Raw genomic sequence first — 24,271 nt, forward strand, 5'->3', positions numbered from 1 at the left:
TGGGGATCTATAGCTAAATGCTCCACTTTCTGCTCCAGCTAACTTCGTTTCGACCAATGTCTGGTGCTGGTCAAGCAGCAAAAAAGGATTTAAAAAATAGTTTTTTTGGACAAAGAACAGCTGCACCTGGAAACAAGATTGATGAGAGCAAACGGGGTTAAATAAAACGGTACAGTTACAGGCTGGAAAAATCCAAAACAAAACCAACTCAATCTCAACTTCTTCACTAGAACAACCCCTTCACATTACATGTACTCATTTAATCTATTTTAATATAAGAATATTGGTTAATGCAGCTCAAAGTTGCATTAGTCTGATAGTTTTGTTCGGTAAAATGTAGTCTAATAAAAAATAATAATAATTTAACTGCAGTACTTCGGCTCAACCACAAGGTGGCAGAAGATAATTAAATGTTGAACTGTCTTTTACAACCTAGTAACCTTCACCAACCACTGGCAGTTCTTTAAGGCACCCACAATAACTTTCAACTGTAACCTGAGCCCTTGTTTTAGTCTGTACATCTCTCTTACCTGGACTTCTGTCGGGATGAATGGGAGACCGAAAACTCTACAGAAAGTCTTAACCTTGTTTGAACATCCATAAATGTTTAGCAACATTCATCTGACAGGCTTGTTTTTAAATCTGTCTCTTACGCCTAACGACCACAGGCATCAGTCACAAGATGAACTTTAAAGGAAATGTCATTACCACATGACTCTCACATTAGCACACATTATTATGCCTTCTAAACTTCAATATTTATGCAATAGTATGATAAAAAGTTGGTTTTTATTAATATCCACAGGAAATATAATAATTTGTAATAACCATGGTACAGTACAACAGTCTCTTGTTTTTTTTTAACATAGAAAAAGCCAGATGATATGCAACATGACATCAACCATTGCACTGCTGAGAATGTCCAAGAAAAAAAAAAAGAGGCAAAGACACTGTCCAATCAGCAACAGGCAAATAGGCTAAAGTTTGTTTTACAAAAAAAAACTGTCAGACCCGTGATCCACTGACAGAAAGTCATCATTTTGACCAAAAATGTCATGTGCTGTCAAAACATGTCTTAATTTTTTTTGCTTGACATACGTCACTTTGAAAAAGAAACTCCCCCTGTCCGGTTTCCAGGAGCTGATGGAATATGCTTCCATTGGAGTCAAAATAAAAAAAGCAAAGCATATGTTGTCATCCAGGCCGTCACACTGGAAAACATCTCTCCCTGTTCCAGCAGCGGGGTTTGGCAAGACGTTGGCTGAGGACAACTGGTTTCACTTCGGGTTCAGTTAAATTCCAGTTTCTAGCAGCTGAATTTAAACCACAGCCATTTTCCAGTTCTCAAGTCCTTCTGAGGAGAGAAAGGAAAACTAATTCATGGTGAGCGCGAGCTGGTCCAAACATGGCACAGGAGAGTTTCATGGGTTGGATGCAGGTTTTCAGGAGGAAGGAGGGGGTACGTATCCCGTCGTCAGACAGAGCTGAGCTTTACCAATCCTCTGACAGAGTCCTCGTGTAGTGAGTCCTGGCTGGCTGGGTTGTAGAAGCCCGCCTGCATAGTGTGGCTGTGACCCAGGGGGCTGCCGCAGGGAAGCATACCTGGCGGCGAGGGCACTTCCTCTGGGGTGAGAAAGTGGTGGTGGGCCACCGGCTCCTGGAGGGGGTGGCTGTGGTTGTGTGTGTGGCCGTGTCCGTGGATTGGCAGCATGTCTGTGGCCTCGTGGCAGCTGAGGCTGGGGGTGGACGTCGGAGGGGTGGGCTGGCCGAGGGGGAGCGAGGTGCGGCCGGGGAGGGAGCCCCCGTTTTCAGGGGAGGCCGTCAGGATGACTGGCTCGCTGCTTTGCTGCTGGAGGAGGGGTGTGGCGGCCTGCAAAACGAATTTGGTGCTCTGAATGCACTGGTCTTGGACACACTGAGAGAAAGCAGCAGAAGGCAGGAGAATATGGGAGGGGATGTGAAAGTCAGAGAGATAGATAAGATGCCGAAGGTGAAGGACGGAAATAGAAAAACAGTGAGGCAGTGTTGAAAATTAGATGGATGAGGAAAAAAGAAACCACAACCCGGGATCAAAGAACAGAATATGTGGAAAGACAACATAGGAGGGGGTAGGTGATTGGATAAAGGAGAGAAAAAGACAGAAAATAAGATGTTAGTACCCTTGTTAGAATGCAGAGCCACACCAAGAACCTGCACCAGCTCGTGCATCAGTAAACCAGTAAAAACAGAGCTGGGGTCAGTAGACAGAGTTGAAAACACAGCCTCATGACCTATTGATCTCTACTGCCTCGCTTTAGTGGAAATCACACGTCTAAAACTGGATCAGAGTAACTGGGTTAGGACACGGCGAGCCATCAATACCACACATTAGCTACAGGGAGATTAGCTTTAACCCGGTGCGCCCTTTATCACCACAGAGCAATCATGTATATTAGAGACCGGTTACACATGAAAGATCACTAGTTGTGCAGGAGTTTAAAAAGCCACACAAACAAAAAGGATGCCTCCTTCCATTCCACACCACTCCCAAAGTCTGACTGACAAGAAATTTCAAGCACAAAGATTTGTCCCGGATGTCTCACCTTTCTGTCTCAACCTCACTGACCTAAAAAGAGCAAATTACAGATGTGATATAAACAGAAGTTGAGCTACCTTTGACAGCAGAAGAGATGTGGTTCTAAGTATTATCAATCCTCTTATCAGATGCACATGCTCTCGACTTATCACCTTTATGAGTTGGCCTCTCTCCAGGTGGGTGAGAAGACTAAGGGTTACTGGACTGAAATGACACGGGAACCTCGCTCACGGCCACGTTAGCGCAGAGCTACATCATCGGCGGTGTGTTGGACCGAGGATAAAATGGAGAGGGGGTAAAATAAAGGGATACAGCGCTTTGTCCTTTTCTTTCTACTTTCAGGCCCACTCATGTTTTATAAACAGTCACAGCTAGTCTGACTCAGCACTGTCCATCCCCCACGGCAGAGACACGCACACGCAGGACTACAAGGGACAATATGTACATAGACTGCTGATGGACTAACCTTGGATAGCAGACAGCAAGTGAAGCAGCACAGGCCATGTTTTGGTTGGCTAACGCACGTGGCTAGGATAAGAGAGGTTTTTTTTATCTTACATTTACATCTTATACCTCATGCTGTACACAGTTCAGTCATAAAATGACTGAACTGTGTACAGCAGTCAACATGACATGGCAAGATTAGATCGCTCTAGTAGAGGAGAGCAATTTTGAAAGAAAAATAATAGGGCTGTCAAAGTTAACGTGATAATGCAAATTCGTTTTAACGCCACTAATTTCTTTAACGCAACTTGTGATTTTTTTTTAATTAACCTTGAAAAATGCGACGGGCCACTGGTGAGTCTGGCCGCTATTCAATCTTTTGGGAGTTGTAGCGGGCTCAAAAAGCTAAAGCAAGAGTGAAAATACTGGTATCATATGAAACTAGAAAACCCAAGGAATCCATTTGTACCAAGCATGTTATACTAGCTTGATATACAAAACGGCAGTGGGTCTATACACACAATACATGTATATACAAAAATACAATATTTTACTTGAAACCATGCTCGATTAATCCATTCGATACATAGAAAAACAACTATTTTGATAATTAATCAGGGCAAAAAATGCCAAACAGCTACTCAATGTTGATGCTTTTTTTGTCTCATGTGAATATCTTTAGGTTTGGGAGGGTCGGTTGGACAAAACAAGTAATTTGAAGACACCACATTGGGCTCTGGGAACCTTTTTCACTATTTTCTCACATGTTACAGACTAAATAATGAACTGACAATGAAAATAATGATTAGTTGCAGTCGGACTTTCCCGTAAATTTGTGCAAGATTGCCCATTTAATTTAGATTTTCCGAGATTGCATACTGGTGAGGGGATGCTTCTATTTACCACCCAGCCACTAGTTTAATTCAATAATTGTAAGGTCATGAGGAGGAAGAACACGTCCTTGTTCAGATAAAATGAAAAATGTCCCAAAGCTGACATCATTTGTGTTCAATCTCTGAACGCGTCTCGAGATGAAGATGGGAGATTCCGGCCGTCTGTGTTATTGCTGACAACACACCGCTGTCTGCTGTGACGGATAATAAGTTGTCCATATGGCTGACACTTAGGTGGTACATTTGGTTGAACTGGCTTGAACTGTCTGTTCATTATTTAATCTTTGATAAACCGACTAAACTGGGTCTGAATGTTGATATCCAGCTGTTATCTGAACAAAGAAACGTTTGGCACCGTCATTCATGCAGCTAACGGAAGTAAGAGGGTGTGGTGAAACTGAAAACGAAGCTGTGGGCTGTCAGTCCCTCATCAGTCACTGTGTGTAATTATCAACAAGGAAATGGTGGTTGATCAAGTTGTACTCTGTGCATCGTACAAAAATAGCTCACAAAAGGAAAAAGACCAGAGACAGAGGAAGAAGGAAAGGAAGGAAGATGAGGCCAAAACAGTTCACCCAAATTATAACAAAACATGTTTTCTCATGAGCTTACAGTAATATCTACCCATGCAGATATTGCTGGTTATATTTATAATGGAAATTAAAGCTCACGGCACATTAAATTGTTGCTATAAAACAGAGGAAAGCTAGGCATTCTCACATTTGAGAAGCTGTAACCAGAGAATGTCTACCATTTTTTGTGTTATATTTTAAAATCTGGGTGAACTGACCCTTTAACTGGAGGCGATGATGACTGCTGTCAATCAAATTGCCCACCCCCCCCAAGCCAAATCCCAAATGGAGGTTTTACATTATCGAGGTTACACTGTTACCATGGCAACTGCTTGCAAGGCTTCTACATACCAGGCCGTCTTTTTAAGATGCATCACAGACAAAAGTACCTCACAAAGAAACGGGGCTTTCATCGCCCAAATGCAACCTCAATTCATTAACCAACACAATACTGCAGAAACACAATCCTAATGTGGGACAGTCAACAATATAATTGGAGAAACAAACGCGTGCTGTGTTTACTCAGTACTAAACGTCTCCACACCAGATTTTCAATTCAATTTCTAGTTAAAAAGGGAAAAGACCACTGTAAAAAAAATCAACTGTATTTCTTCTGTCATCTTTAGTCGTAGAAATGTTAATCCATGCCCAACTTATTTAATGTTACACGTCAAGAGATTCCAAGATAGAAATGTCCGACCTACTGTACTGCGTTATCCACAGTCAGTGTAACATTACATTAACAGGCTAAATTAAATGCAACAAATTAATGAATCAAGTACAAAACATTTGTATTTTATAATTTGCTTCACTGCCGTCTCTTTATATCTCTCTCACACACACACACACACACTTCATGTACATTCACACACTTTCTCCAAATAGCACCCACCCACACACCTCTGTAGTAAACAGACAAAAGGGATGGGAGACTTTGAGATTGAACGATTTAACTAAACCAAGCCAGCAGCCTCTCGAGTGACATGAGTGGTCCAGCCCTGATGTGTTACCAAGGTAACATGTTAACAAATAGATATTAAGTAAACAGCTGACTCTATCAGTGGGCAGATAAATGGCAAGCAGCCAGCGAAATAGGACAACTCTGACCGCTACATTAAACACATGCCAGTTATTTCTGAATGTGCTAACGTACAGGAATGTTCCTTTGGCTCTCAGCCCCATTACAAGTAGTCCACACATTTAGGACCTGGAGACAGATGACCTTCATGTTCGACGTCTCAATGAGAGCTGACAGGATGAGGTCGCGTATGGGTGAGAACAACGAGATGACTGTGGCGCTGAGGGATGGGCACCAGGGAAAGACGTTTAGTAGCTGTGTGTGAATAGGCCTTAAATCTAATGTGCGAGGTTAACGGCTACACTGAACAACAGAGGACTTGTTGCTTCTATTCAGGCACCAGAGGGAAACTGGTCAGTGAGGTCAGAGCAATGTCCTCTTCTCAACACCAGCTATTCTCTCCAAGACTGCGAGGAGATATCTGTTTACTGTCTGTGGTGTACTTTCACTTTGTTGGTTTGTACACAATGGTGCATTATGTGTTATCGCTCTCTGATTCCTGCTCATTGTTTTTCTTGGGCCCACTGCAACAATTGGATTATCAGCATGATGTGGAAAGCCTTAATCTTACACACAGTATTCTGACTGATAAACTGTAAGACAGGAGAATGACTAAATCATACAGTGCCATGCTACCTCAGCACAGATACACGCACTTCCTTGCTACTGCTGACCTAATTTACAGACGACACGGTGCGACACATGCAAAATTGAAAACATCACTGACTTGCTCTTTGCAATCCAGAGAAATTTCATCAGTTTCATCAGTGGGATGAGAAAGATTAACTGGGTTGCTTTCCCAGGTCTGGATAAAGAGACCAGTCCTTAAACCAATAGCAAATGTTTGCCATTACAATCAGAATTAATCGGAGACAAAATAATATGATGCACAGTGCCTGCTGTTTGGATTCCTCAAACTGACATGGGGCTACGTTAATCTGCCTCGATTTGTGACAGTAGATTTTCTGTTTCTGGCAAAGACAACAGCTAGAGATCCACTCTGTCAGACAGGCTGCAGTGAAAGGTGCTTTGTCTCTGTGAGTCATGCTGACCAAGGCCTGGCCCAGTAGGAGTCACAGTATGGCCTGGGTGAGTAGTGCAGCCAAGGAACTAAGGACCGGTGAATTCAAACAACTCTCAAAATGTTCCTTAACGTTATAATCCTTCTGTACTACATGAAATCAAACCCACTTTTTTTCCAGCCATAGAAATTTCTAAATATTTACCTTCTGTAATTATTTCTCTATATAGTAGTTTTCATTGTTAGTGTTAGTCCACCATTCCCATGCAGGATTCCAATTATTGACTGACTTCTTTATTAAAACAAGATGAGTTTGCTTAGCTGCACTTGTAAACAGATACATCTGTTGCTCTTCTGTTCTATTCCTGACAAAGTAGCTGCTCTGGGAGTGTTTCCTCTAGTATTATACCACACTTGCTGTTACCACCAGGAACCACAGGTGTCGCCAAATCAACCAGGACTGAAATCTTCAGGATTTTAACTAAACTAAGCTTCTGAGAATAGAGGAAAGGAGAGCCAAATCTAAAAGTACCCAGTTCCTTTAATCAATGACTATTCTACTCCTAAAACTTCATCCATCAGGCGACCTTCCCTCTTCTGGTCTCTAAGCAGACTGAACAACTATGAGCAACCAGACCACTCGTGACAACTCAAGTCTGCTTTTTTACTTCTGCGAAGTTATCAACCTGATAGTATCTTGGAGATTAGAGAGTCAGGTCAGTGTCTTACCATGTGGCTCTGCTGGGACTGGGTGGCGCCATACATAGTGATGCCATTGGTTGGTGGTGGCGCCAGCTGCGGCGTGTCTGATTGGATGAAGCCCCGTGTGTCAATGAGGCTAGTCAGAGAAAAACAAAGAAGCGAGAAAAGCATTGTTTGTGAGCATTCATTCACAAATATAAGCAAACCGAATGGCATTACCCAGTTACAGATTTAATACAGTAGAGCAGTGTAACCTATACATTCTATGGAGAGCTGAAAGCCTTAAAGCACAGATGTAGAAATGAAACGGACAAGACATTTAACTGATTGCAACAGAAGGTTAATACTGTCAAAAGCCAGGTTGACTCAATGTTAGGTGGGAATGTTTAGCAAGAGTGCAAATGAGCAGACCGCTTGTGAGAGGTGGTCTTGGACCGTTTCCAAGCAAACTGAAACACAGGCTGCCTGTGCTGGCATTTGTTGAGATGGACACAGGTAAACGACAGGTTAACATGAGTGGGAGAGATCAGACCTGGACTTCTGCAGAGGTTTGATGTTTGCTTGACATCTGGGTCGAAGAGAACATGCAGAATATGCTAAATAAAGTCCACAAAAATAGTGACATTTATGAAGTCATTGGAGGTAAACTGCAGGAGAAGGGATTCGTGCGCACAGTAGATCAGAGTCGAGTCAAAATGAAAAACTTTGACAGCAATATATCAAAGGTCGCAATTCCCTGCATAGAGGTGGCAGCTCTCGAGGCGAAAAAGAGAAAATTCACTCCTTTGTACACGTACTCAGCAACTTATTTTTTATTTGGTCCTCTTTAATTAGTGCACTATAAAACCAAACCAGACTAAATAGAAAACAAACCAAAAGTACCAATTTCACTCTGATTCGGGCTAGCCAAAGAGACTATGGCTGTCGATGTGTGCTGTATTATTGTGTACAAGCCTTGACTCAAATCGTCCACTCACTCACACACACACATTCGCACAAACATATGAAATCCCAATTTGGGAATAAATCACAGAGGTCCTGCAGTGGAAAACTGGAGTGAATCATAGTTTCTGTCACATCGTTAATGCGGCAGAACTCTGACACAGCTGCTTAGGCAACGACCAGCTGAACTCTTGGTATGCGTATGCACGTGTGTGGTCATGGGCCAGATGTATGTGATAATGGCTATTTATCAGCCAGATAAAGGTTTATCTGACACAGAGCAGTATCTACCACACACACACACACACACACATATATATATAAAGAGCCAGCTGAGGTGTTAAAGAGTGCAAGCAGGGTAATCATTTAACAGAAAAGTGTGTTGACAGCGTGTTCCAGTGGGACTGAGCTGGATCCAGGTGGAAATGGTTTGCTAAAATCACACAAAGAGACAAAGTCTGGGAACCTACAGCAGGCGGCTTGCGTTGCTGCTAGTAATGAATACCGGAACGTCTGCAAATGCGGCTGGGAGGAAATGAGCATAAAAACATGTATGCATTAGAAAATATGAGTCACGGTTTCAGCAGGTAATGAAATGCAAGAGGCTTTTGTCTCTGTGTGCGAGAGGCAGCGTTGCTTGCATAGTCCGAGGCGAAACATTCCTGTCTTACTGGTAGACCCGGCTGTGCAGTGCCAGCCACAAACACACACATGCCCAGATGGTAGCCACCTGTGCACTGAGGATTCTCCTTTGCCACCCACTGGAATCATTATTGGTGACTTATGGTTTGTGATGGCCAGAGCACAGCACAGCCAGACACACTGACTGAACATTGCCAAAAGCCTCCATCGCTGCTCTTCTTAAACTTTGTTTGTCTCTGTGTCTACATACTTGAGTAGTAACTTGAGAAGGTACTAGGGGTGGGGGTGGGGGGAATCAAAACAGCATAGTATTGCGATATTTTGAGTAGCAATATTATATTGATACACGGACGTCATGTATCGATCTTTTATTATATAAATAATTAATATTGCAAATACAAATTAAAGTTTTTGGTAACAATTGATTTAGTCAAAACAAAGATGGAGACATCGTAGAGAGAAATCTAAAATGCGCCGTCCGTGTTTAAATCAAACGTCTGGACTTATTGAGGATTTTTTTAACAAGGAGGGGAAGAAAGATATGGATATGACTGGTGATTCCCACCCCTAGAAGTTACTGTATGCATGTGCTTAACTAGAGAGTGCGTGCTTGTACTCTTTAATGAGTGCAAAACACAAGTCAAAGGCAAAGGCTACAAGTTCCAAAGGCTAAGAGATGTTTGTGACGTCTTTGACTGCGTCACTGTGAGAGTTGCTTCTGCAAAGTGGGTACGGTGGTCAGTAAAGATAAGAGCAGATAGTAGGTATCTCCGTGTCCAGTGGGTAAGCATGAACACAGTTCAAACCATGACGAAAGAAAAAAAAAAGAGCAGTTTCAGTCGCAGGAATCGAGAACTGCGGTTTCACGGGTGAGTAATGAGAATTGTTGGTCGAAATGCTGAAGTGAAAGAAGCTGGGAGGGAATGTGCAATGTGTACTGACATTTACAGTCACATGGACACGAGAATGTAGCTGTGACAGTTGGCCTGTATTTTTGTTAAATCACATGAACGGCAAAAGTGTGAAATCTAATATATCAGGCCAACTTTGATCTTGGATTTGGTTAAGATGGGCTTGAAATCCTTTCCACTCTTGCAGCATCTTAGTAGCTATGTATAGAGAAAAGGCTGCAGGCAGGCTCGTTTCAAAGCAGCTCCCTCACATCAAAAGCAGTCTTGACTAACGGTTCTATTTCGGCCTTTGGACAAAACACAAAATTACAATGAGGGAAGTAAATAACAGGTGCTGTGACCTATTGCAGTGAAGGTGACAAATTACTGAATGGGTTTTTTCAGAGCAGTGAATGATAGGGCTTATATGTCATCATATGGACATCTGGGAGTGCATAAATCACCTCGTAAAAATACATTCATACACGTCATACCTGGGTGGCAGGGGTCCACACAGTGCTGCACAGCAGTTGGTGAATATATTGCCATGGCTGTAGGGGTTATAGTTGTCCTTCCCTCTTTTAGAAGACCATGACCCTTTTATCTGGAAGAGACCACACAACATAGATAAATATCTCAAGTTTCACTGGGAGAAAAATCTGTGTAACACGGAGATTATGTTTGTGTATTGTGTCTAGTCTAGGGCTAAAAATGTTTATGGTGCATACGCAGATCCAACCCATGACCTTCGCGTTATTAGCACCACTCTCTAGCTGGCCACAACGACACATGACTCACTCTCTTGTCTGTTTGCCTTTAGTATCTGTCTGGCAAGATTCTTAATGCCAGAGTTGTTAAGTGAAAAATAATATAAACACAAGAAATTACAAAACAATATATACTTGAATTAAAAGCCTTGTGACTACTTAAAACTACAAAAAAAAGAATATAAAAATATGTTTTTTTCTCTGTTATTATGCAGGAAAAATCTGACATTTGGCTATTTTTTCCTGAATTCCAACAATTAATCAGTTGTGAAAACATTTCATGGTTTCTTTTGCTTTTATCACACAATATGTGTCAGGAAAACGTTATAATTGCAGCTTTAAAGAACACCACACCTACCAACAACTGTGACTAACAAAGAATTAGGGCTGCCCATCGATTAGTCGACTAATCGGTCGTTTTGGTCTTAGTCGACTAATATTTCTTTAATCGATTAGTCATTTTTATGCCTTTACTTTGGTCGAGGACAGCCCTACAAAGAATACTACTACTACTTCTAATCCTCACAGGAAAAGTAACTTATGCTGATCTGTAAATAAAGCACATATTTTAGAAAAATTACATGACTTATTAGCAATGCTTCATGCTGTACTCATCATTTTTTGTAGTGTATATTTTAAGGAGTGGTATATGTGGCATGATGTCTGATGTCTATTTCTTACTCACGTCTTCATTGGTGGTCTGGTTGGAGCTGATCAGGTAGGTGTGGAAGCCTGAGAGGCCCACTATGGACCAGACCGAGAAGAAACACACCACCACCTCAAGCACAGTGACACAGTCAAGGAATAATTGTTTCACTAACTGTACGAATGGATTAAATAAAAACTGTGGCAGACAGAAAATAATGTGGAAGCCCATACACACAAAGACACACACACATGATAAATAGAACCATATGGAGCCAGCATGGACAAAATAGAGGATGAGTTCTAACAGCTAGCATATTGACCTACAGCCTCGGGGCTGTCCTGCTCTTGCCAATAGTTCCTAGTTACCAGTTCATTTGGCTAGGACTGCAGAACACTGATAATTTTCTATGCTCCACATAAGGCAGAAAAACACAGACCCTGTCCAAGTTGCCTTTATGAAAAAAGGAAAAAGTGGCCCTTAACTGCATTTTAGGATACAGTCTCTAAAAGAATATCTTATTCATAAAGACCTACGTTGCGTTAGACTTTCCCAAAATGGTTGGACAGGGTTGTACAAATTCCGTCATAATCTATTATTAACCATCATTTTCATTTATTTAATGACAATAATACATAGGCCTATTTTAAAGGCAGTCTGTGATTCTAATCCGATACAGTTTTTGTTGAATTCAGCGATTATCTCCTTACGGTGTGCTAACTGTCCGTTCTGTGTGTGTGTGTGTGTGCTGTAAAAAATCCAGTGTTACACAGCCCTATCTTTTTTTCAATAATTTAGAGTATTGGACTGAAGAATGACTCACAGCAGCAGTGCTCGCTATGTGCGTCGCTGTGTTTGTGTTTAATAATAAATATATATAACAAGTTTATAGATTATGCATGGAGAGAAAAGATGAACAGAGACACGACACCGACCATGTTGTCTCTTTTCAGGCCACAACACGTAGACTTTGCCTCGGACAGACGACTTCTCGCGGCCGATTTCATTTTGTTCTGAAGGCTAAGCCCGCGCTCTGAGACTGGAATTACCAAATTCTCTGTGTGATTCCCCGATTCTGCATGAACTCGCTTCACCGGGAGGAAATCCTGCAGCATGCGCTCCTTCTGCACCAGCGGCCACCCAAATGGTCAGACACGCTCCAAGGCCTCCTCCAGTTCATCAAAATGACGGACAGCTTTCAGATTGTTCAAAGAATTCAGTCAATGACAGAAAATATTCGGTTAATGCGACCTCTGCCTATAAATACCCAGAAACTAAAAATTAGTATAGATAAGTCCCTGTGGGCATATTGGTAGGTCAGTATATTATTACATAGTCAAAGACCAGGAGTCAGTCTGTGAAACTGTACTGTAAAAATCAACTAAATACCCTCACTCACCCTTTCTCTCTCTTAACCTCCCTCTTCTTTTTCTCTCTTCCCAATCTCTTCCTCCTTCGCAAGAACAAAACATGTCATTATTCACCTCGAACAAAGCACTGCTGCGATACTATCGACTGCAATTCCCCTTTATTAAAGTCCTGTAGGACACAGGCCGTTATCAGCTTGGCTTGGCACACATTTCTCCGCCAGAGGAACAGTTATCTCACTCAGCCATAGAGAGAAGGGCAGAGAGAGAGAGAGAGGGACAGTGTCATAGCCCTGAGCTCTCAACTTGATATGTGGCTTAGAAATAGCGTTGGGTATCATTTCGATTTGATCAGTTTAGATTCTCCAAACTTGCTCATTGATTTTGGTTATTATAGGATCCTAGTTCAGACTCTTGTATTATTTAAAGAGAATCAGAGAAGAATCCAAAATAAACTAAAAAGCATCTCTATCTTCAGCAGATTTAGGTTGTCCTTGATAGTCAAAAGGTTAAAAGGTGAAGTACAGTTCCCTCTCTACTCATAAATAATGTGTTGGGGAGGTGACAATAAATTTGAAGTCTGACATTAGGTGACTGCTTCTGACCTTTACTGCCTGGATTTACAGCTAAAAACTAAGGTCAAACAGTGTGAAGCCAAACTTTACTGCGGTGTCAAAATAAAGCGTTTGCCTTGCTTGAACTTACCACAGTCCACATGATTATCACTGATGTTGTGCTGAGACAATAAGCTGACTTACAGGGTATTTTGTAACAGCTGTAGCTTAAGATGTCTCGCACACACTTGGCATCCATCACACAGGCCGACATACCCGCGCTCATATCAAATCCCACTCGCACGACATCTCTGTAGAGGGAGTGGGGGGCAAGTTAGAGCCAGATGAAATCAGAGACGGTCTGAATCAATCGACAGAGACAGATTGAGGAGCTGTCTTGCGTGATGTGTTACCCTGATGGAACAGAACTAATCAGACGCACACCAGTTATGCAAGTACTCTAACTGCAGAAAATGACAGCACGATTGATGGGAATGCTTTGAAAAGGCATGTTAAGCAAATTAATTCTGACCTACAGAATGACCTGTATGGGCCCTCGCTGGGCTAGTTAGTCTTGTTACTATGGACAGAGAAGTATAGAGAGAAAATCATAGCAGCAAAAATCAGACAATCACACTTAACAGACACTTATTCCACAGTAAATGCCAAAAGGCCAATTTCAGTGAAAGGATATCTGGCAGGACTTTCTTTAAGTGCGTTGAGAAACCCGCTTCGATGGGAGCCTGTGAACAGAGAAAGACGGAGTTTCCATTAGACCACCATACAATTGTGTTCGCCATTACATACACACCATCTCACACAATATCAGCATTAAATGTGGGAACTTGTATCAGATATTGGGTACCACTACACACTCTGGAGCCATTAAGTTGCCGCAGACCCATTCTTGGTTAAAGTTTAAGTGTCAACAAGATGGACTGAGCTGGGCAGCGTGTGCCCACTTAAATTGGCTTTCCAATTTAACTTCCATGTGTGGTAAGAAGACAGAGCCAGAAGCAAGAGCAAAAAAATAAGTGAAGGCCAGTTATATGTGGCTGTTAGAGATGCACCAAATGCAATTTTCTTGGTCGATTCCGATTTTCTTTTTTAAAACTATTATTCACAGCATACACAAACATTTTTGTGACTTTTCTTTAATGGAAAATTCAATTGTATGTTCATTAAGGGTGTTGTGATACACCGGTATTGATGTTTAACGTGATATTTAAAAAATTAAATATTGATTATCATGTTAATAATACACAGATATACACATGATAATATTGTGTAAATAATCCAGCGCCTCTTAAATCATTTCAGTGCCTTTCCAATCTCGCTTTTTGTACAGTTGTGGTTACAGACTCTCTCTCCACTTCCCTATACTCGTATTTTTAGCATTATGTTTTCTTCAAATTTTCTAAAGATATTGCGATAATATTGTGAATTCTTTTGGCCACGGTAATCGTGTAGTGAAATCCGATTGTGACAGCCCTAATGTTCATACATATCAGAGAAGAAGCATCTCTAGTGGCTGTAGGTCGGATATATCTCCGTGGCTCTACTCAGCCAGACTGATAATTTACATTACCTTTTAACGGCATCCATGAAAAATTGGGTTAACAAAAAAACAAGTGGGTTGAGAGATTTTTTACAAAACAAAAGAAACACTGTGATTTTATCACTTAAAGTTATCACTGGAGGACTGCAACTACCTTTGACTTAAAGCATTGACAAGCAGGTTTTACCACAAATGTACTGTACATCTACTGTACGCTTACAAGATGAACAGATTATCAAGTCACTGTGATGTTCTCTAACTTGGTCTGAGCCCCAAATGGAAGAAAACCCTACAATACGAAGAATTCAAAGTGCTGTGATGCTTTTTTTTTTGCCAAATCTGACAGCACTTTGACTGAACACAGCATGGTTACATTCAGAGAAAAGAGAACAAAAGAATTAGTCAGCAATACAATTTTCTAGCAGCTAATCTTTGCACATAATTCTTTTCTAGTGCAACATTGATCCACTGACTGTCATTTATGCATACACACACACACACACACTGATGGGGAGCCCAACAGTCCACCGCCTGCTCCCAGCTGGAAAGATGGTATTAAGCCAGAATGCTGCAGCTTTTCACAACGCCCACTTACAACCTGCTGGCTCCAAACACACCGAGAACACAGCCAGGAGGAGTGTGTGTGCACGTGTGCGTGAGTGTACCATGCCTGAGCACATGTCCTTTTCCCCCTCCCCTCAGCTACTTACGTAAAATGATGTGTGTGATGACGAAGGAGAAGATGAAGATGGTGAGGAAGGAGAGCGAGAGGATGAACATGTAGAAGAAACGGTAGTTCCTCCTTCCCACGCAGTTCCCCACCCAGGGACAGTGGTGGTCGAAACGCTCTGCATGGACAGAGAGGGAGAGGAAGAAAAGTTTATTTTGGATAGAAGAACTCACACAAGTTACAGTGATATTTCTCCTGTCTGAAGTATTTGTCATGCGCTCTTGTTAAAAACCCTGCCAGAAACCGCGTTATGTACACATGGCTTAGAAATGTGGTTTCTCCAGAAGACGTCTATGTTTACTCAGTCAACACTCAATTAGTGACACCAATAACCAGGTTACTTCAGTGCATGTAAACACAAACTATGAGTCTGGAGCTGTGGGAAATTAGGGGAAAGGGGAAGTGTCCCTCTGGGTCTTAGAATGAAAATATACACATTTTTCACATAGCGCACTGGTTATTTATATAAACTAGCTAATAAAAGTTACAGGCCAAATATGACTGTGTATGGCTGAAAAAGCTCCCTCTGTCACTGTGGGTCTGTGCGAGGTTGAGACGCTGAAAGAAGCACTTTGCAGGATGCCTCCAGTAAGACCTCACTTTAGGAATATTTGAAGACGTTTGAGGAATTGCAAATGAAGACAAAAGAGAGGAAGTAAAGTAAAAGTACATGGAAGGAACCCAGCCGTAAGACAGGAACGACTGGGGTTTTCCAATATGTTAATACTGACCAAGCCTGTCAGCCACCTTGGTAAAGAACATCTTTCATCTAAATATCTGTGTTGTTTAAGTGAATAAAATGTCTGGGATTCAGAAATACTTGCTGCAATGTACTCAAAACACAGTCTGAACTACTTCAGAAAATGTAATGTAAAATGCTTTCAGATGAAAATTAGTCAGTGGTATCTTAATCAATGAAACTGTGCTGCGGCATACTTATCTTTTCACCGATTGCTCCAAGAGTTGAGGGCTTGTTGATAGCGTGGTTATTCAATCAGTCCTAACTCCACAATCCTATCTTTGAGGGTGGACTCCTGGCTGTGCACGGTGGTAGCTACTTAACTAATTAATCAGAGCCATTATTTGTTTAGTGAAGTGAAATGACCTGCTTTTGTCTTCATTAATCAATGCCTGGTTAAAGTGTGTCTGGGAAACGCAGCCTCTAGTCAGACAGGATGAAAGGGGACGAGCACTGCTAGTCAAATCTCATTATCACAGCCTTTGCACTCTGGTCGTTAATTTTAAGTGACCAACAATGCCAGAAGAGGAGAAGTGAGACTTTTGATGTTCTTCTGCATGTGTTTCTACACTCCTATTCTCCGTGTGTCAATGTAAGGATGTTTTGTGAGAATGTGTGAAGAACGAGGTCCCACTGATATTCAAGAAACAGAAGAATAAAATCACTCTAAACAATGACAGAAGCATATTTGCTCTTTCGAAGTTTCAGATTATCTTTCAACCATGATCAGGAGAAGGTAGAAGTAGTAGAAACAACTGCTAATAGATACCAGACGCGGGAGCTGATTGCTCAGTAGCATCACCCTTTCAATGATGGCTTTAAAGTAAAACGAAAAGCTTGCAACAGCAACACTGACAGTTTCATAATACTCTAATATATTCATTTATGTGCCAATGTATTTTATTGTTTACTTACATTACATAATTTATCCAAGAGTGTCATTAAATTTTCATCTTATGTCCTTTAATTAAGCAAATCAGGGGAAAAAAGCAGAAGCAGACAGACCTAAAATCACTCTAAAAATCAATCACAAAATCTCTGCCCACACATGAACAAGCACCAATATTTATAAACACTTAGGGCTGCAAATGGTCGGATAATTTCCAAGGGAAATTAAGCTAGGGAATTTTAGAATGTTTGCACAATTACAAATATGAAAAAAATCATATCTTTTAATGGTGAGCTTATTTTGGGGAAAATACATAAAAAAGCACTACAAAGTTTTATGTCATGTTCTCAGTAAAAGTGAGATGTCTATTTAATTGAATTCCTGCACTGCATTCAGCAGTGCGTAGAACAGACCGTTGCTATGGGCGCAGTTCTGATGTCGGACTCTGGCGGACCATTTTCGTGTCAAATTATTGATTTCTTGAGTAAGTAGCCGTGTAATAAGCAGGAAAACGTACAGCAGGGTTTATTTCACAACAATGACCGGCTCGCTGTACATCATCCCTTACTTAACACCTTCTGCTAGTTTTTGCTAGCTAGCTGTTACCATGTGGGGTGTAGCTTGATTGCTAAATGAGGAGTTTTAATTTATATATTTCCATTCATTCTTTATTGTAAAACATTTACTTTATAAATGACTTTAAACCCTAAGTTTGCACACAGCCCACGTTGCCAGCTCAAATTTTCAGTACCTTTCCCCATCAGTTAACTTGCTAGCTAGTAACGTTAACTCACCACATGGCACATTTCACATAGAATATATTTTAAAAATTAATTAATTTTGCATATTTATGGATTATGTCTGCTGGTGATATGATAAAAGTTTGTTCCTATCTGCATATGACATGGTAAATACAGCCTGAGGAATAATCCCTATATTTCCATTTTATACACCTTAACTATTCCTAGAATTTTGCAACCCTACTGTATGAACACTACAACTGGATGTAAACACAATTACACCATGTTAGACATCAGTACAGAACATACTGTGAAGGAAAAAAGAGGAGGACAGAGGGCAAAGCGAAGCGGTCTGTGTGTGTATCATAATTCTGCGCTCTTATAAGCTCCTTCTATCACTCCCACGGGGATAACCCTCTTAAAAAAGGAAGTGACTACCATATTCCTATCCTGCACTTCCACAAGGGAGGCCCTATCCATTCTGGCTGCTAACTTATTTAAGAGCTTGTTAGCCCCCTGGCGTTTACAGCACCAGAGGTAAACACACAGAGACAGAGAAGTCGGGAGACAGGGGAAGGACTCGTAACACCTTTTCACTGCCAGTTTGATCCGCATTTCCAGTTTAAGAGCAAGTGCCAATCCAATTTGTTACTAATACCGATCATTACCGACTAAAAACATGCTAGGGTTATTTAAAAAAACGGATTTGCCTTGCTCTACAGTGTTTGAAAAAGGCCAGAAAACACATCTTATATGTGAATGTTGGCCCTCTCTCCTGCATATGACCTAATTCCCTATGCTGTTATTCATACAGTTTATCTCTGAAGCTTCATAATGAACCATGACCTGATTCCAGATTTCATTTTGGGGTTATAAAGCCATGTTGGGTGGCGACCTGGAGCTTTGAGAGCAGAGGGGAAAGTAGTTCTTATGAAAGAGACACCAGTTACAACTGACATTAATCACTCCCACCCCATGGACAGTCCAACTATGAGTCTATTTCATTCTTCATTTCCCTCCCATCTGTGGCTCACAACTATGATCCAAACATACTCTTTAATCCTTATACTAGGGCTGTGTATTGTCAAGAATCTGGCAATACGATACATATGATACAGGGGTTACAGTTCAATATATTGTGATATATTGTGATAGCAAGGAAGCAAGGCGATATAAGTATAAGTATTGACTGAGTTCTTTGCATGTGAACTATTGATTAAAAATTTATACAGTGTTTTTGAGAATCAACACAGTATCACAAAACATAATATTGAGTTACTTGATATTTCCGATATTTTCTAACACCCCTACCGTATACCCAAAGATTTGGATTTAGAAGATCACACTGCTCTGTGTTCATGTTTGGTCTGAAACAGTATTTAAAGCATCTCGTGATTGTACTGCTCATTTACTTTATCCTGTTTTTTTTTTTAAGGCACGATATCTACTTTAAATTACATTTTAATCAAAAAGTGAGCTTCACCAGTTTCATTTTGGAATTTAACAATCCACTTAAAATGTGCACAAAATCCACCTCTGTGGAAATAGCGTATTTGTGAAAATGACTTCCCTCCGAGCTGCCAGTCTGTCTTCCTTCCTGCCAGCGTGCATCATTCGCATCTGATTACCAACTCCTCATTTCTGTTCCCTGTCTTTACTACTTCGTCATCTTTGTCTCCCAGGTTTTCAGTCAGCCCCACTTCTGACAAGGAAACAGACATTCAAAGCCCGATGAGAAAGATACAGACACACAGGGCTCTGCATCTCTGTATCTTTTAGTAACTGTCTAGCTGTGTTATTTGCTTTGTCTCCAGAGACGGAGTATGTGGCTGTGAAGAGCAGCAAAACTAAAACATGATGCTGCTGTTTTCTTTCTGTTGTTCTCATTGAAATTTTCCTCCCTCTCATTCTTTGTGAATGTGGATGCCTCGAAGCATATGTACTGTATATTCCCTGTGGATATGCATCATAAACTAAACATTTATCTTGGCTTGTATTGATGCATTTTTCGCTAAATCAGGTTATACGACTTGTGTGTGCTAAAATGTGTTTGTGTATACGGGTTTGTATATATGTGGGTTTGTGGGTTTATATGTGGGTGGGGGGTGGAGAGGTATATATGTCAGCATTTGTATCAACCCCAAGTTTGTTCTTCAGAGAAATAAGATAACAAATGTGATTTTCTCAGATAGACTTAAGTGAGGCAGCAGTTGATCGGTTTATCAGATCTATATTGGCCTTTTATTAAAATACATAAGCACATATATGAAGTGGTAAACAAAATCACAACTTGGATAGAGGATGGTTTGGTGATGGTCTTGACTGTTTGTGTTAATTACACTAATTTCTCCAAATTAATGTGGTAAAAATGAGGACTGCCAACAAAAACATATCAGCCAAACATACAAACTCTCAGCCAGAGATTATCATTTTCACTCACCCACACAGTTGTCACAGAGGCTGCAGTGGGAGGCACGTGGCGGTCTGAAGATCTTGCAGGTGAAGCAATACTTCAGTTTGACTGTCTGGCCATTGATGACTACCTCCTTGGTCCTGGGAGGAGGCCTGTAGCCTGTGCTGCCGTTAGCCACATCTTGGGGAGATCAAAGAGAGAAAAACAAGAGAGAAACATAAGAATCAAAGTGAAAACCTGTACTACTGCACAGCGTGTTCTCCCAGTTTCACTCAGGCACTAATGGACTCTCACATACAGCACTATAGTGTGCATGGGGAATTTATGATGCGGGTGTGTTAGGAATATTCCAGTGACAAAAAATATGACCTGTTTATTTGTCAAACCTCTGGAAAGGACGTACAGACTAAAATACAATAAGAGCCAGGAGGATAGGCTACAGTACGAAATAAAATGTGTCCATCATACAAGGAAATTACTGTACCACAATCTGAATGACATGCAGCCCAAACAACAGAGAGCAGCACACTATATGAAGGCTACAGCTTACTAATGGCTAGAAAATTTACATTTGTAATGCAGTCTCACTAGGAAAAATGTCATGCTGCCTTCAAAACATAATCTATAAAGAATTTAATGCTTGAATCATTATTTGCTTAGCATAATGAAATGGTATTTATAAAATCAGCCACTTGAAGCACTATTAAAAGTATAGATAACACATTTCTTTATTTGTAAGCTCAGCCAGTAGAATCCACTAGGCCTTACTGTCTAGGAGCAATGTGTTAAGATTGTCTGGTTTAATTTGACTGTTGAATCTTAACAAGGCTAGTATGGTGAAGAGAAATATTTACTGAACTGCAATTATCTTTAGCTGTGATAAAGGTATATGTCATGACATTGGTAGCTTAAAAGGCTTGAACGTGGACAACCCACACAGCTCATTATATTTAATTAGCCCCACCATTTTAGCTCTTTTGTATGAGCTACACAGATTCAGTGTCAAACCTTTTGTGCTGCTGATAAAACACTACCACCCCCTAAAACAAGCATCCCTGTCTTTTCTGAATAACCTGAAGTCAGCTGCTACGGTGACTTAACTTGTAACCTAGTTCAGGTAAGATGAACAAGCCTGGAATTCGACATGCACTTAACACCACGATCCTCAGACTATAAATACAAAAAAAGAAAATGGTAGTAAAATGCTCTGAATGGCTTTTGGTGGAGTAAGACAGCAGTGATGACAGGCTAAACGGTAAGGATGAGCGCAATGATAGTGATTTTCGAGCCATAAAAAGGTAGAGCCTGCATCCTATTATTGCTCAGCTGGCTTTGAGCGCTCTCACGCACCCTGAGAGTAGGAGATAGTGTGTGTAGGAAGATCATTTTGAGATCATTTACACGTAGCATTGCTAACAGAGTGTTTGCGTGTTAGTGGGGATTGGGGGGTTGCATAGGGACTAGGGCTTGTGTGGGTGTTTGACATTTCTAAAGGAGAGCAGAGGAAATGCAGCCAGTGAGTTCTGTTGTATTGAATTTGTCTCTATTGTGATCGATGCCTACGGAGCGCTCTGCACTCTCTTCCGTACTCCCTCTGTTCCTCTGCCCTCTCAGCAGACTCCACTGAGGGAGACAACAAATGAGGAGAGTGTGTGAACAATTTGGAGCATAATTCAGCTACCACAGTGAAGTCCCTTTGTTTAGGTAGTCACAGTGCAGAAACATTTCTGGTAATATTAGCTCCTGTCAGTTGACATAAAGAGCTATGATAACCAAGTGCAGGTTCCTTCTGAAGCATTAGAGGAAACCTCTTTGAAGAGTATTCAGAGATCTCTGAAATAGGTAGGTAAAAGATACATAATGATGCATTTAAGTCATATCATACAGAAAAAAAAAATTCATGTCAGCCTCCTACTTGTAATCCTAATTTGGAGATATTGGGTATTTTTAACTATATTTCCCAATTGACAAACAGCTACACTAAGTGTCCAAAAAGCTGTGGCAAAATTGCTGAAAAGCAGCTGCCATTGCCAGTTACACTTAACTTAAATCCAATATGAACACAAGTATCTGTTATATATGTGTTTTTATTTGTTAATAAACAATTATTATTATTATCAAAGAGTAAAAATATCTAATTTAGGCTTAATTTATATTTGTTTGGCGTGACTACGAGACCAGCAACAGGGGTAAGCATCTTGGAATAATGAGTGAAACTTTTAAAATTGGAATAATGTTTTTTCCAATTTACCCATTCTGCCGACATTCCATGAATGCAGTATAGGGCAATATTATCAGTTCAATAGAGGGCAGATATTTGGCACCAATCATAACCTCAGTAGAGACTAGCAGACCAAAAGCCCCTTTGTCCTCATCAAACTACTATTACCTCAACTCATCTCTTTACAAAAATAATTGTAATCAATACTAAAGGAGAATCACTCGTGCCTGTATTAGTGTAGAATAAAACACTTCCAAAATTGTAGAAAATGGACAACATGAGGTCAAAGCCAGAGATTTTATTTTTCAACTAGTATAGTGCTCTTCTGACCTGTCCAGGGTGTACCCTGCCTTCGCCTAATATGAGCTGGGATCGGCTCTAGCTCCCCACCACGGCCCCGAATAGGATACGCAGTTACAGATAATGGATGGATAGTGTTCTTCTACAGTCTCTACCTGTCTCATACTGAAATTCAGTATATCTATTCAGTAACAGAATAGAAATTCAGTAGAATGAAAGATGCAACACAACTTCTTACAGCCCAGCCTTAAATACCTGACTGTAAATACCTGTATTTCTGTCCACTATCCTGTAAATCAACTGTGGTCACAACTTAAGTACACTTCGACCAGCCCATCAAGATTCACCATACTTGTTCACAGATGCCTGCAGCAATGTAATAGGTGAGGGTGGGGGGTGTAAAAGTAGCTTTTCTGCTGAACAAAGCCCTTTGTACACTGCCATCGAAAGCTTAGTCTTACATCAGTGTCTAGTGGGAGATCCCTCAGAGAGACAGGCCAGACTTGAGAGCTTGAAGCGAGAAAATAAGGACAGGTAGACTAGGAAGTGATGTAACAGAACACATACGCACACACACACACACAATCTGTACCCACTCACACCCTCATACACAAAGCTAAATGAGGATTCAATGTCAGCCAAACTGTGCTAGGCGTTCCCTGTTGAGGCATAAAGGGAAACTAATTGCTATCCTGCTGTGTATGTGTAAGAGAGAAAACTGGGACCTTTACCTTCACAGATGGAAAAGTGTACTAGAATACAATGATGATGGCTAACATACAAAAAGTACTGACCTCAACCTGCCTGCTGAGATGTAGGACTAAAACCAAAGGGGTACAAGCTAAGTCTGTTCAGTCAAGCAGCGATTTCAAGGTCTTGCACATAACAGCTGACTAGACAAAAAAACGGTTTCAAACACACTATGAAAAGTGTGAATTATCAATCCTAAAATGAAAGATCTTAAACATATTTCAGATAACATACAGGATTTTCCCAATTAAGAAGATTAAAAAGAAAGACTAGCTCTTTCTAAATGCAAAAAGACTGTGGTTCAGTTCTGTAAGTTTTACAGCACACAGTATTTGATGCTGGTGTTAAAAGAGTGGGTTTCACAAACCATTTAAATGGAACATAAGCCCACGTGATGTCTCTTGAAAAGCCACAGTGGAAAGTTGAAGGTGAGTTGTTTTGTGCTGTGTTGGATGGTTTGCAGGCACACAAGCTATCAATGATTGAATCCCATACTGCAGTCTCCAATGCAGGTACAAAAGGTCTCATAAGATATTACTTTTGATGAATAAATTTAAAATGTGACAATGCGGTGCTGCTTAAGTTTCACTTACACTGCAATAGAGGGGAACAATAAACTGTTTCACAATCTGGAATCCATGCACAATTATAACAGACCACATCTATTTTGTTTGAATGAAAATGCTTTTTAAAAACAAGGAAATTAACCCTGTTTAAATATCAGTCCAGAAGAGTAGAACAATCCCTCCAGAGCAAAAAAGCTACTGCAATCCTCAACTCACAAACATCATATTTTCTCATATACAGATGGCTACAATGATTTTACTCACTGTTTTAA

The 24,271-nt window shown here is 40.8% G+C and overlaps 1 protein-coding gene across 4 annotated transcripts in view; it reads right to left on the reverse strand.

Moving 5' to 3' along the window:
• Nucleotides 1-773: 773 nt before the first annotated feature.
• The window catches only part of LOC141783090 (palmitoyltransferase ZDHHC14-like), a 52,962-nt gene continuing 29,464 nt past the window's right edge, over nucleotides 774-24,271 (reverse strand). For 3 of the 4 annotated variants that reach the window (XM_074660062.1, XM_074660064.1, XM_074660063.1), the window contains exons 4-10: nucleotides 20,190-20,342; nucleotides 15,362-15,499; nucleotides 13,788-13,836; nucleotides 11,212-11,314; nucleotides 10,254-10,363; nucleotides 7,313-7,421; nucleotides 774-1,915 (exon numbers count right to left, since the gene is read on the reverse strand). In XM_074660062.1, coding sequence (XP_074516163.1) covers nucleotides 1,475-1,915; nucleotides 7,313-7,421; nucleotides 10,254-10,363; nucleotides 11,212-11,314; nucleotides 13,788-13,836; nucleotides 15,362-15,499; nucleotides 20,190-20,342 — 1,103 coding nt within the window. In that variant the 3' untranslated portion in view covers nucleotides 774-1,474. The remainder of the gene's footprint in view (nucleotides 1,916-7,312; nucleotides 7,422-10,253; nucleotides 10,364-11,211; nucleotides 11,315-13,787; nucleotides 13,837-15,361; nucleotides 15,500-20,189; nucleotides 20,343-24,271) is intronic. The other variant, XM_074660065.1, reaches the window with a different exon arrangement.

The sequence above is a fragment of the Sebastes fasciatus genome, chromosome 15 (genome assembly GCF_043250625.1).
Source record: "Sebastes fasciatus isolate fSebFas1 chromosome 15, fSebFas1.pri, whole genome shotgun sequence".
Lineage (NCBI taxonomy): Eukaryota > Metazoa > Chordata > Actinopteri > Perciformes > Sebastidae > Sebastes > Sebastes fasciatus.